A 13,456-nucleotide genomic window follows, 5' to 3' on the forward strand; every position below is an offset into this window, starting at 1 on the left:
ACAAATTGCGTAAAAATTGAAAATCACACATATGTACATATAAAGTTGTATCGTCGTACAATGCAAGGTATCGAAGACAAGAAATGAGTTTCGTTAGAAATTGGGTAGAAATTGAAAATCGAAAGAGCAGACGTTGCGAAGAGACGCTCAGAATCAACTCAAGGTATAATTCCTGCGGAAGCTCCAATGGATCGGGTGCTCTAATGGCATCGAGATGTTTGACAGACCGTGTAATCCAGATGGATTTGTAGTTCCGTTTCCAGGATAATTTCGTAATACGGCGAACACGATACATCCGGTTGCAGAGGAAGCACTGGTGCATGCTCAGATTAATTCCGCTTAGAAAGAAGCTCATCACGTTGCTAATTGCAGATCCCGGGTGTGCATTCCCGTTATTAAAGGGAAGACGCCCCGGAAGTGAAACAGTAATTAATTAGTAATTAATGAGCCCCGAAACCAGGGCTTCACGGAATACCGACGCCGAGATGAGTAATTACTAACATAGCCGGAAAAATTCAATTACGATTGTTACATGTTCGTCGTTTTTTACTGCCAGTCCCTTGTTGTCATTAAACTTGGCAGCGATCGTTGCAACTCTATTCTTTTACATATATACATAAATATCACTTACGTTAATGCAAAATCGTAATTTCCAAGAATATTTCTAGAGTATATTGTAAATTGGTAAAGTACATCTGATAATCATTGAAACTGTAACGCACGTAAAGAGACATTTAAATAATTTCATAGAGAATGAAAAACGAAGGGGGTGAATTATAAAGAGACTTACGTAAAGACAATAAGAGCTCATATGGTAAAAATAATTGTTTTCTGTAGACTAAGAAATTTGAGGATGATTTAAATAATTTTTAATTTCAATGGTGATTTGAAGTGTCTTAACATTTTTCTTCATTTTTTCATTTTCAGGCTCTGGCCCTCTTATGCGAGCGCCCACAACAATTTGGGAACACTGACTGCTGGGGATCAGGCTGAGAAGCATTTTCTCGCAGCAATTCATGCCCAACCGGGACATGTAAATGCGCACTACAACCTCGGTCAATTGTACAGGTAAATGCACTTTTCAACACCCTGCATGTTATTAAAATGCCCCGCTAGATTGTAAAAACCTCAACATAAATATAAATTTTACGACAATTAAGAACACTCTGGTAGTCGATAAACTCGCATTTGAGCGGGATAAAGGCAAAAGAAGTGTTGTATGCGCTTCTATGCCAGCTGTCAATATAAAAACCACACAGCTGTCAATATAAAAAACCAACGTCGGCAACGGAAGCATTTTGAAAAGTCTTCTTTACCGACGTCGATCAAGTTCCTCGACGTGTTTCACTTCACCTTAAGCATTGGATGAACAGTTTATGTGGGAATGAAAAAAGTGTCCATACCAAAAAGCACTAGATACTTCCCCTAGAAACCCTGGCGTGAAGCCCCTTTCGAATTGACATCTCTCGGGGAAACCGAGGTCCTGGGAAATGGCAGCGAAATGCGAAAGCTCCCTCCGGAGCTTTCATCGGTCGAAACCCACCTCGGAGGTTTCAATCGAGGCGCTCCCCTCGAGCGATTTTCAAACTCCCATAAAATTCGAAAGCTTGTTCGTCGGAACGTTAAGCTTTTATCGTCCGGAGGAAGTCGTGACGTCACTTGGTGCCGACGAATCGGAGGGAAGAACTGCCCGTAAAGTGGGCCGATAATAAACAATAAAAGTGGGATTTGTCGTAAAGGGCCAAACATTACCGAGCCCCTAGCTGGTTTGCCTCCAATTACGCGATTGTACCGACCACACAGTCGATTACCTTGAATTACGTACCCCTCGTAATTCAAGGGGACACCTAGACGAGATTGCGCTCCAATTTACGGGGATTTACGAGGATAATTGTGCAGGGCACTTTTTAATATCCATCGACTGGCCAATTTTTACGTACCTCTTTATGTGGAATGGCGTATTCTTCTGCGTTTTCCCACATTATTGCAAATGGCCGACCATTGTACACACGTATTCCGCAGGGTGCAGTTAATATGCAGATTTATATCATCAATATCTCATTTATATTCGAGATTTCTCTCTTTTACGGTAATCTAACACCCATCGATGCGCAATTGCCAATTAAACGAAGTCTGTGCAAGGTTTTACTTCGGTGTAAACGAAATTGCCGTGAAATTTGCACGGCTGAGATTTCCTGTTACGAGCTTTTCAATATCCATCGATCGATTCAGTTTTACGTACCTCTTTACCGATCGTAAGCCGGAAATGGTATTTTATTACGTGTCTCTTGCAGCTTGCGGTAAAAGCGGGCGTAACGGCGAGATTTGCGTTATCGACAGATTTATTCCTGATATCCTTTCCTTCCGAATGTATAACACCCATTACGGGAATTAGTATGTATGCAAATGTACGAAATACACCCAAAAGTATAATATCAATCGCGCGAATTAGCATGTGTGGAGATGTACGAAATACACCCAAAAGTATAACACCCATCTTGGGAATTAGCATGTATGAAGAAGTGTGAAATACACCCAAAAGTATAACACCCATCACGGGAATTAGCATGCATGAAGAAGTACGAAATACACCCGAAACTATTACACCCATCTCGGGAATTAGCATGTGTGGAGATGTACGAAACACACCCAAAAGTATAACACCTATCTTGGGAATTAGCATGTTTGAAGAAGTACGAAATACACCCAAATGTATAACACACATCACAGGAATTAGCATGTATCAAGAAATACGAAATACACTCAAAACACATCTCGGAAATTAATACGTATGAAGAAGTACGTGACCCTTATCTTTAATGTACTAATACACAGAACCAACGAAATCAGTAATACCTGAGATACTTTCCTCGCCAGGTTAATTGTTAAACGAAACAAAATAATTAGTGGCCTTACATGAAATATCATACATTTTCCAGGAAGACGAACAGGACCGAGGAGTGCATCAGGATGTTGCAGAAGTGCGTGTCCCTGGACCCCGCCTACACACCTGCTTATCTTGTCTTGGCAAGATTAGCAAAGGGTCCAGCTGCAGGTGCACTTCTGAGACACGTCGTGAGACTGCAGCCAAAAAGTCCGGACCACATCGCGGAGTATGCGTCTTGGCTCCATGGGAATGGTAATGCACATCAGATGTTAAATAGTATCTACGTACTTTTGTGTGTGTACATGAGACATGAATTATGAATTCATTTACTAAAGTACCCTGCCAAAAACGTTTAAATTGGCATTTTTGTATACCGGTACAATTTACCCAACTCTATGTTGTGTGTATCTTGTGTGTATCTTGTGCGTTCTTGTGTGTTTTTGTTGTCATATCGCTGGCTGTTGCAGCTCATGCCTCGATGCACCCAACAATTTACCCAACTCTATGTTGTGTGTATCTTGTGCGTTCTTATGTATATCTTGGGTGTATCTTGTGTGTATCTTGGGTGTATCTTATGCGTTCTTGTGTGTTTTTATTTTCATATGGTCGCTGGCTGTTGCAGCTCATGCCTCGATGCACCCCACTCGGTTCATATACACACAGTGTAAAATCGTTGCTGTTTAAGGAAAGTGGCTTCCCTCCCTGAAGTACTACCTGAAGGGCATGGAAGCATCTCCATCTCACAGGGCGTCTCTTCTAGGCACGGCAAAGATCCTGAGATCGAGAGGCCAGTGGCCCAGAGTGCATCAGCTGATCACGAGGTAACCCCAAGATGCATCTTGGCTCCCAATTATCGATTTTCCGATACCGATATCAGGCTTATCAGGTAATTAACTCTGGTAAGGTTCATCGGAGAGTGGTCAAACACTGGAGCGATGCAACTCGAAAGTTTCCTCCTGAAGGTGATTTTTCGGGACACCTTCTCTAGAAGGGTCAATCTTCTTACTGAGCCTCTTCAGCCTTTTTGGTCAGGAAAAAATTGTACAATAATGGGAAAAAAAATTGTTCATCATGAAACTTAAGTGCCTCGCCATTGCCAATGCCTCTTTGGTCTCTTTTGGCAAGAAAAAATTGTACAATAATAGGAAAAAAAATTGATCATCATGAAACTTAAGTACCTCGCCATTACCAATGTCTCTTTGGTCTCTTTTGGTAGGAAAAAATTCTACAAAAATAGGATAAAAAATTGTTCATCATGAAACTTAAGTACCTTGCCATTGCCAATGTCATCGACGTATCACCTAGTAAATGCACTGATAAAAATGAAGATGATCAGTGCAAGTGGGCCAAAGTGCATCAGCTGATCAAGATGCACCTTGGCTCCGAATGATCGATTTTGATATGATTTTAAAATGATGATTAAACAAATCTGCAACTGCGCTAACTGAACCTGAAATCAATGAACTGTAATCGAGTGAATTAAACTTTTATTTAAACCCGCCGAAACGTAGAGCAATAACGAGGTTTTATTTAAATCAACCGGCTTAACTTCAATTAAATGGTTTAATTGCTGACCTGCAACATCATCGATCGCTTATTTTCAATTAAAATTGAGGTGGAGCTCTGTGCGGTTCTGCTAGGTTAAACTGCATCTCATTAATGTTAAATACGTTTATTTAATTCAGAGGGGTTGGTTAATTGTAGCTAATGAATTAAAAATTAGCCAGCCACGGTTTTCCTGTATATACATTCGACTATTATCAATGACATATAAGTACTCATCTATGGGGTCGTATAAATAAATTTAACGCACATTTATAATGATGAGCACTGAGTATATTTCATAATTTCGCTGAACGCTAAATTTGGCACGATGATTTGCGCTGTTTTTGCAACTGGCTTGCAGAGTTAGGTGGACATNCGCGAATTTTAAATATGCATTATTTGACAGATATGGCATAACATAACTAAATAAGTGTCTATGAAACATGAACACTAAATTTGGCACGACGATTTGTGCTGTTTTTGCAGCTGGCTTGTGGAGCTAGGTGGACGTAGGGCGGCGAGTGGGTGGGTGGGTGGTGGGTGGGGCGGGTAGTGCGCGAAATTTAAATATGCATCGTTTGACAGATGTGGCGCAACATCCAGATTTTAAATGCAAATATAAATCTCCCCGCAGACTGGCGAAACGGGGGACCGATGGGTATATGGGAGGACACGGGGATGAAAGTGGGTGGTGGGTGGTGGGTGGTGGGTGGCGGCCGGGGGTGACAGGGCTATCCACGCATCGAAACCATCCCCGATGTAAAATTATCGCGGCAACTTCACCCCGGGAGTATCGACCTATCGATGCGTCGATATTTCACCGCGATACTTCGCTATCGAGATGTTTCCCCAAAATGGATTTCGGAAATCTGCCCCAAAAAGCGGGATATAGGTCGATGGGTATATCAGTAGCTTTTTAGGATGTTTATGGGTTTCCTGTGGCATTATCATTCAGCTACACTGATGTAAATAGGAATAAGTAATTACCCGAGGCCAAGTAAATGCTTCTGTACATCACACTTCCATCATTCACACACCACACACATCAACACATCAACACACAATTTTCTACTGATAAGGAAAGCATCTCAAGGACTGATCTATGTACTAACTGGATGGCTGATATTCTAGAAATAGGTTTTGCAATTTTCTCGGTCATTGGGGAAATTTCCAGGGCAGGTTATCACGACGTTTAATGGTGTCGCGCGATGAGAAAAAAAAAGAAAGAAACATAAAGGGACGCTGAGCGCCGGCGATAAGGAGAGACGGGAGCCCTTCGGATGAGGTTATGTACCGCGTTTATGAACGCCCCCGTAAATTCGTTATCACCGCCGCTAGGTGGCGACACGTCCGTCGGGGGGACATGATTTTTCATGCGGATTCCCCCGTTTACGTCGGCGAGGTTTCCATTCGGATTTAATAACGACCGAGCGGAGGGAAAACGTCAAAGCGCTTTTTTGAAAAATTCCTCGCCCCTGGGCGTCGTCCTCTGGGAAATATTTTCCAAAACTCGAGCCGTCGATGATAATCCGTGGGGGATAACGCGATAATGTCGTCGGCGTTGTGTTACACCCTTATCGGCGTGATAAATCGCGCGATTTATGCCGCGTTTCCTATTTTTTTCCCGGCCGTGCGCTAGAGAGAGAGGCGACGATACGGCCCCCAGTGAGTAAGAGAGAGAAGGGAATACTTTGACTGAATGAAATAGTAAAAGGACGCGTGACATCGCGGATCGCCGTTTGACAATAATGACGCCGATTTCCGACATTTGCATATCTTCAATTCGCTGCAAAATGGGATATTTGTATCGCTGAATGTTGATAAGACACTTATGATTTTGGAGTAAAGAAGAAAATCGCGAAATTCAGGGGGTTTTCCTATTTTTCCCGGCCGCTGCGCTGCTGGCCGTGCGCTAGAGAGAGAGGCGACGATACGGCCCCCAGTGAGTAAGAGAGAGAAGGGAATACTTTGACTGAATGAAAAGTAAAAGGGAAAATCGTCTCTCGCGTTTTGACAATAATCCTATCTCCGACATTTACCAATATATGATGGCTCCAAATCGCGATTTTTATACCGGTAAACATTAATAATAGATACACATTTCGGTAGAATTCCAAATTCACGAAAATATTGCAATACATATTTTTTCCGATTTTCCCGTTTTTTCCTTTTTTACTTTCCAAATTTATAAATATTGGAAACCAGGATATTACGGTATGAGGATTAGCAATTATTATCGCTCGACTAATTTTCGAGAACTGATGGTAATTGCTGAATTTAACGGAATATGCAGGTCTGGAAAGCTTAAATAATAATTTAATCACACAATCATATTTAAAAAAATATATTTAGTTGCTTCGCTTTACAGGAGATGATTAGAAATTATTTATCTTCGGTTGGATCTTTTTTATGTATTGAAAATAATCAATATGGCTGTATATAGTACAAATATAATTAATATCAGTGGGTTTAATTGAGTAGATTTTTTATTAAAACCTCCGTTATTGAAAGATTTGTTAGTAAAAGAAAGTCAACAAACGCCGGGGCGCGAGTCGGTTCTGAGTTTTACATTTAATTTGAATTTCAGGGATAAGTGATGCACGCCCGAGTTTAAATTCGATTTAAAATTCAGTTTTAATTTCGGCTCCGTTCTTTTGCCACCGTGCGCCCCTTGAATATACATTTTATCTCGCCTTTATGCCATTTGAATATCGATGACGAGTCGCGTCATTTCGCGGACGGCGTTAGTATGACATTTTATTTTTAAAGCGTAAAAATACTCGTTTATCTAAAATTTATATTTATAGGAAAATGTCACATCACCTTAAGGCTCTCATGTTTCCCTGTGTAAGTGACGTGGATTTTAGAAACAAAGAGCAGTGTAAAATATTTCGTAGGAAAATTAAAGCCTTAAGGTGATATGCCCTTTTCATACCCCCTTAAGGCTATTATTTTTCCCTGTGTGACGTGGAGTTTAGAAACAAAGAGCAGTATAAAATAATTTGCAGGAAAGTAAGAGCCTTAATGTAAAATAATTCATAGGAAAATAAAAGCCTTAAGGTGATATGACCTTTTCATACCCTCTTAAGGCTCTTATTTTTCCCTGTGTGACGTGGAGTTTAGAAACAAAGAGCTGTGTAAAATAATTTGTAGGAAAATAAGAGCCTTAAAGTAAAATAATTCATAGGAAAATAAAAGCCTTAAGGTGATATGACACTTTCACATCCCCTTAAGGCTCTCATTTTTCCCTTCGTAAGGACATGGATTCTAGAAACAAAGAGCGGTGCAAGATATTTTAGAAACAAAGAGTAAAATATTGATCAAATTGAAAAGGTTCATATCTAGATGGCGTTATCTATCAGGAGGGATCCTTTGGATATTCGGGCGCGATAAAGCGCGGGCAAATCGCGAAACGGCGATAGTCGCGATCCAAGGGAAATGGAGATGGGCTCACGGTCAGCTTGATTCACGTTCGATTACGCTTTGTGCTATCGGGCCGGTAACGATTCGACGTGGTAACTGTATTCCCGTACCTGTAACGGCCTTGATAACGATCGGGATTATCTGACTGGCTGAATGCAATAGGTCTACCGCAACGCGGCCCGATACGACGACGATGCAAATGGAAAATGCATGCCGCGGCCTCAAAGGGAGACGCGACCGGCATTACGAGACCAGACCGAAGAAAAAACCAAAGTCACTTGACATGCAAATCCGAAGGGCAGCTCTTCTCCTCTTTTTCCAATTTAATCCCGCCGCCTCCGGTGGGCGCTTTTCGGGGATCAGGGCCTTGAATTCCGATGGATTTGCGCCAGAAATGAGGGAAATGTTCCCGGAGCATTTCCTCGCCTCATACTTTGCCCTTTGTCTTCAGTTTGACCTAACTTCGGATACGTCATTGTTGCGACTGCATGATTAGGAAGACACGGAGTGAAGGTTGGACTTTGAGAACTAGACGTTTAGATGTTAGGTTCATGGGCAATGATCAACGGGATGAGGCATTTTGTTGTCATTCCTTATGATAGACATTTGGATGTTGGGTTCATCGGCAATGATCATCGGGATGAGGCATTTTGTTGTCATTCCTTATGATAGACATTTGGATGTTGGGTTCATCGGCAATGATCAACGGGATGAGGCATTTTGTTGTCATTCCTGATGATAGATGTTTAGATGTTAGGTTCATGGGCAATGATCAACGGGATGAGGCATTTTGTTGTCATTGCTGATGATAGACAGAAACACCTAACACCTTCACAGTAGGTTCCTGGAGGAAGGGAACAACCAGCTGATGCGACGATGATGGATGCAATGGCGAAGGTACACAGTCATTTGTTTTAACTGCGAGTAAAAAGTTCAGGAAGCACCTGTCAAGATCCTTCATACTCAGCCAGCACATTTGGAGGCACTTATCCCCTAAAAAGTGTCTCTCTCCGTCCTGTTCATAGGGACACTTCGTAGCACCTTTCTAGACAGAAATTCAGAGTTTACGAAACCACCGACCGAGAAAACCTTTACATGAACTTTAGATACATATGTGCTGCAACTGGAGACAGTAAGAAACGTAGCAAAGTTTGGACGTTAGGAGCCAGAAGTCCAGAAAACAGTCCAATGGACAATGACCAACAGGATACGGCACCGCGTAGTCCGCCCTGTCGTGGTACCGCGCAATCCTCCACCCTGGAGGATCCAGGAGGAAGGGAACGACCGAGTAACGCGTGGATGATGAATGTAATGGCGAAGTTACACAACCGCTTGTCCAAATTGCGAGTTGAAGGCCCGGAGTCTCCGCGCCTCCACCTCTGTCCGACTGCACCCTGTCCCACCCTTTGGCGCCGGTTCCCACGAATCCTCCCCCGTCCTCCGCGAGTCCTTACCAAGCCTAACATAACCCAACCTAACCCAACGTAACCTAACCTAATCCAACCTAACCCATCCCCACCCACTTTCGCCTAGCCCGTCCTACTCTCGCTTGCTCTCTGCGGTCTGCTCCGGGCATGGCTGATCGTAGCCCGTCCTACTCGGCGCAATTCTCAACTGAAACTTTTTATCCACAGCCAACTTTCCTCCCCACTGAGTTCCTTTCTTTTCTTCTCCAGGTGGCATTTGATGCTAAGGGCGAGAAGGGGTGGCCGGATATACCGAGGTGATCTCTACATACGAGCTTGGCAGCTCCAGAGCGAGTCCAGGCGCAGGGCTCATCAGCATCAAGGGAACCTTTGTCTGTCGGTAAGCTTCGCACCCCTTCGCATTGTTGTACCTTAAAAAGAGTTAGCTTTTCCCCAGCTTTGCTATCTCCAGAAGCTAGAGAGGACACCATGTGTAGTGCAATTGTTAGGTTGAGGAATAAGACGCTTTATGATCATCAGCATCAAGGAAACCTTTGTCTGTCGGTAAGCTTCGCACCCCTTCGCATTGTTGTACCTTAAAAAGAGTTAGCTTTTCCCCAGCTTTGCTATCTCCAGAAGCTAGAGGGTATCTTATGGTTTGGGATCCTGGAGGTGGTTCTTTACGTCACCGGTTGCCCAGCTTCAGTACTTTTGTTTGAACACCATGTGTAGTGCAATTGTTAGGTTGACGAATAAGACTCTTTATGATCATCCCATGTCTGTCGGTAAGCTTCGCACCCCTTCGCATTGTTGTACCTTAAAAAGAGTTAGCTTTTCCCCAGCTTTGCTATCTCCAGAAGCTAGAAAGTATCTTATGGTTTGGGATCTTGGAGGTGGTTCTTTACGTTGTCGGTTGCCCAGTACTTTTGTTTGAACACCATCAGCAGTGCAATTGTTAGGTTGACGAATAAGACGCTTTATGATCATCCCATATGCATATATCAGCTACAAGATAATTGCAATGACTGATCACATCTAATGTTAGGTACAAGTCAATGAAATCCCACCCAACAACAATTCTCGGCAGAATAACCAAGGCGAGTGAAATTTTGACGCTATGCGTCGCAAATTGTATTCCCAACTTCGATGATGAACTTTACCGACAAAAATGCAAATCTTACTGGTAATTTATACCGCTGGAAGGTACAAGTGTAAGATGTCAAGTTTCCACCGCCTTTACTTTTTCACTTTATTACAGTTATTGGATTTTGGAAGCTGGGAGAAGTTCATGTATATTCAGGGAGGAGGAAATGTCTAGCTCGCTTTGGTGGAAATTCAACATAGTCAAAAATTCAGTTTGTAGAGACGGGAGAGTAGTCAGGAAAGATACGTCACGTGACACCCGGCATTCGAGAGTCGCCGGAAAAATTTCAACTCTTACTCGGGAAATGTTGACTTGACACTCGACTTACTCCACGGGGTCGGATATATCTAGCAATGCGAGATATCGAACTTTAGACAGCTCGAAAGTGCAGGACAAATTTAGGAACTTGCTACATTTCTGCTCCCTGCCTATTCTACTTTCGCCATGCCTTACAAGCAGAAAAGAGTTTAACGAAAGAGGTTAGATTCGGTAAATGAAACACTTCTTCTTTACCGTCATTAGTAATTAATACTAATTTACCTTCATCTTTGTGTTTCAATATTGACAACATTTACGTTAGTTTAATTACTATTAATACTGATCTTTGTGTGTTAATACTGAGACAATTTCCGCAAACGTTTCTAGAGGAATAATTTAGTTGTGGCTAAACGTCACAGATGGCGACGTTGGTCCTAAACAGTCGTAAGAATACTGAATTCCCAGGATTTCGGCAGTTTTACATCGATCTCTTCGTCATTACTTAACTGAAAAAGAATTTAACGAAAGAGGTCAGTTTCGGTAACTAAAACACTTCTTCTTTTACCGTCAATAGTAATTAATACTAATTTACCTTCATCTTTGCGTTTCAATATGGACATAATTAGCGTCAGTTTAATTCCTACAGTCCATTACTATTAATACTAATCCTTGTACGTTAGTACTGAGACAATTTGCGCCAACGTTTCTAGAGGAAAAATTTAGTTCTAGCTAAACGTCACAGATGGCGACGTTGGTCCTAAACAGTCGTAAGAACATTGAAATCCCGGGATTTACTGTTTTACATCGATCTCTTCGTCATTGCTTAATTGAAATGACGGAGATATGGAACTCTTCTGGGATGATCATCATTCCCACAAAATTCCCGTTTAGATTTGACTTTTCATTCGGAGCTTCCACGGTTCCCTAACAAGCCACTTCCTGGCGCCTTCTCTGTCCAACCTTGCATCTTCCTCGGCCATGAAATCCAAGTACCGAGAAGGAAGACGTTCCTGCTTTGGGGGGGATTAATTAAGATTCTTCGGTTACGTTGTGTCGGCATAATTCTAATTAAAGGAATTTCTCTCGTCCTGCCTGGTCCCGCTCCACTTCCGGTCCTCGTGGGGCTCTTAGTTCCCTTTCCTCGACTTAAGGTCCTCCGCTCGTTAAGAGTCCGCTCGTAAAAACTTATGCAATTCGGAGCAGAGCTGCCACCTAGTCTCCCCGATAATTATCGCGTATATGCCGTGCTTACGTCGAGGAAGAACCAGGACCTCGGAAGTTTAGGGGGCCCTCGGAAGGGAAGAACTTCCGGGGACCAGGCCAACTCGACTTCCGGCTTTCGCGACCTGGCGGCGCGTGCTCGCAGACTTGTCTCCAAGGCTTTATGTCGAGGGCTCAACTTCCTGAACGAGATGTGGACCCGGAAGTGCCCTCCATTCAATTATTTCCTACGATTAAGCTGCTTTTCCCCCCGTTTCGAGAGCTTTTTTAACCCCACTGATGCGTCCTTCAAGGACTTCCAACACTCTTCGAGGTAGCGGGATTGGGTTATTTCCAGTGATGGTGTTTCTTCAACGTTTAGCAACACTCGAAATGAATTCTTGGATATGTAGGGATCTTTGAAATGCATTCTTGGACATGTAGGGATCTTTGAAATGAATTTTTGGACATATAAGGATCTTTGAAGTGTATTTTCGGACATGTAAGGATATTGGAAATGCATTCTTGGACATGTAGGGATCTTTGAAATGCATCTTTGGTCATGTAAGGATCTTTTAAATGCATTTTCGGACATGCAGGGATCTTTGAAATGAATTTTTGGACATGTAGGGATCTTTGAAATGCATTTTTGAACATGTAAAGATCTTTGAAATGCATTTTTGGACATTTGGGTATATTCGAAATGGATTTTTCGTGTTAACGTTTTACAAATTTCCGCCCAGATATTAACCAAGTATTTCATAAAGAATGAAATTTCACGTGTGTCGGAACCTTACTTATACTTTCCAAATCGACGTAGTAAAGTTCAAAGCGATTCGGCACGCCCAGTTCATGGAAAAGCTTCACGAAGGAATAAGCTTTTGGACGCCCTTAAACACCATAAAATAAAAAAAATTCCTCATTCATGATATTAACATGAAACTGTCTAAATTGGCTGTTTCAGGAGGCAGGATGTACATCGCCACGCGTGGCGAGCGTCTCGGTGCAATTGGAGCAAGACAGCAACAAATCGGAGCAATTGGAGCGAGCCCCTCGGTGCAGCGTCCGCACCTGTCGGCAGACAAGAAAGGGGAAGGCCCGTGTAACTGCACCTGCATTGCTGGTCCAGAACCTCCTGGAGACCCTCTAGTTCTGAGGGATCACCAGGCTAATCAGGATCCCCTCGGAACTGGTAATCAGCTGATGCGCGGTACTCGGCCAGCTCGGAAGAAATGAGAGATATAAGCCGAAGTGGTGGGAGAGCACGTGCATATTTTTGCCTGTCTCGTGGATTTTTGTACGCTAATTGGGTTAAGCTGTCATAAGGGACGCTCGTTTACTCGGTCGAATTTACCAGACTATCTCGAGGACTCTAGCTCACTGGACGAGAGGTTCATATTAGAGATTGCTGTGAAGGAAGTGGCTGTAACAGAGTATTTGCAATGTTTGCGTACATCGGGGATCAAGATTGATGCTTGTTGGGCGGGGCTTCATTAGGGACGCCTATTTTGCTGATCGGTAGGCGTGGCTTGCTTCCCGACACCACTCCCGATGATCGTTGGGCGTGGCTTGCGGTGCCCGGACATGATACGT

General features: G+C 42.9%; 1 protein-coding gene across 1 annotated transcript in view; it reads left to right on the forward strand.

The window, feature by feature from the left end:
• The window catches only part of LOC105702675 (transmembrane and TPR repeat-containing protein 1), a 33,492-nt gene extending 20,479 nt beyond the window's left edge, over window positions 1–13,013 (forward strand). The window contains exons 4-8 of the mRNA XM_012430407.1: window positions 928–1,068; window positions 2,940–3,139; window positions 3,573–3,708; window positions 9,532–9,661; window positions 12,828–13,013. Of these exons, the coding sequence (XP_012285830.1) occupies window positions 928–1,068; window positions 2,940–3,139; window positions 3,573–3,708; window positions 9,532–9,661; window positions 12,828–13,013 (793 nt within the window). The remainder of the gene's footprint in view (window positions 1–927; window positions 1,069–2,939; window positions 3,140–3,572; window positions 3,709–9,531; window positions 9,662–12,827) is intronic.
• Window positions 13,014–13,456: the final 443 nt, after the last annotated feature.

This window comes from Orussus abietinus, unplaced genomic scaffold (genome assembly GCF_000612105.2).
Source record: "Orussus abietinus isolate OABI.00-Male unplaced genomic scaffold, Oabi_2.0 scaffold292, whole genome shotgun sequence".
NCBI lineage: Eukaryota > Metazoa > Arthropoda > Insecta > Hymenoptera > Orussidae > Orussus > Orussus abietinus.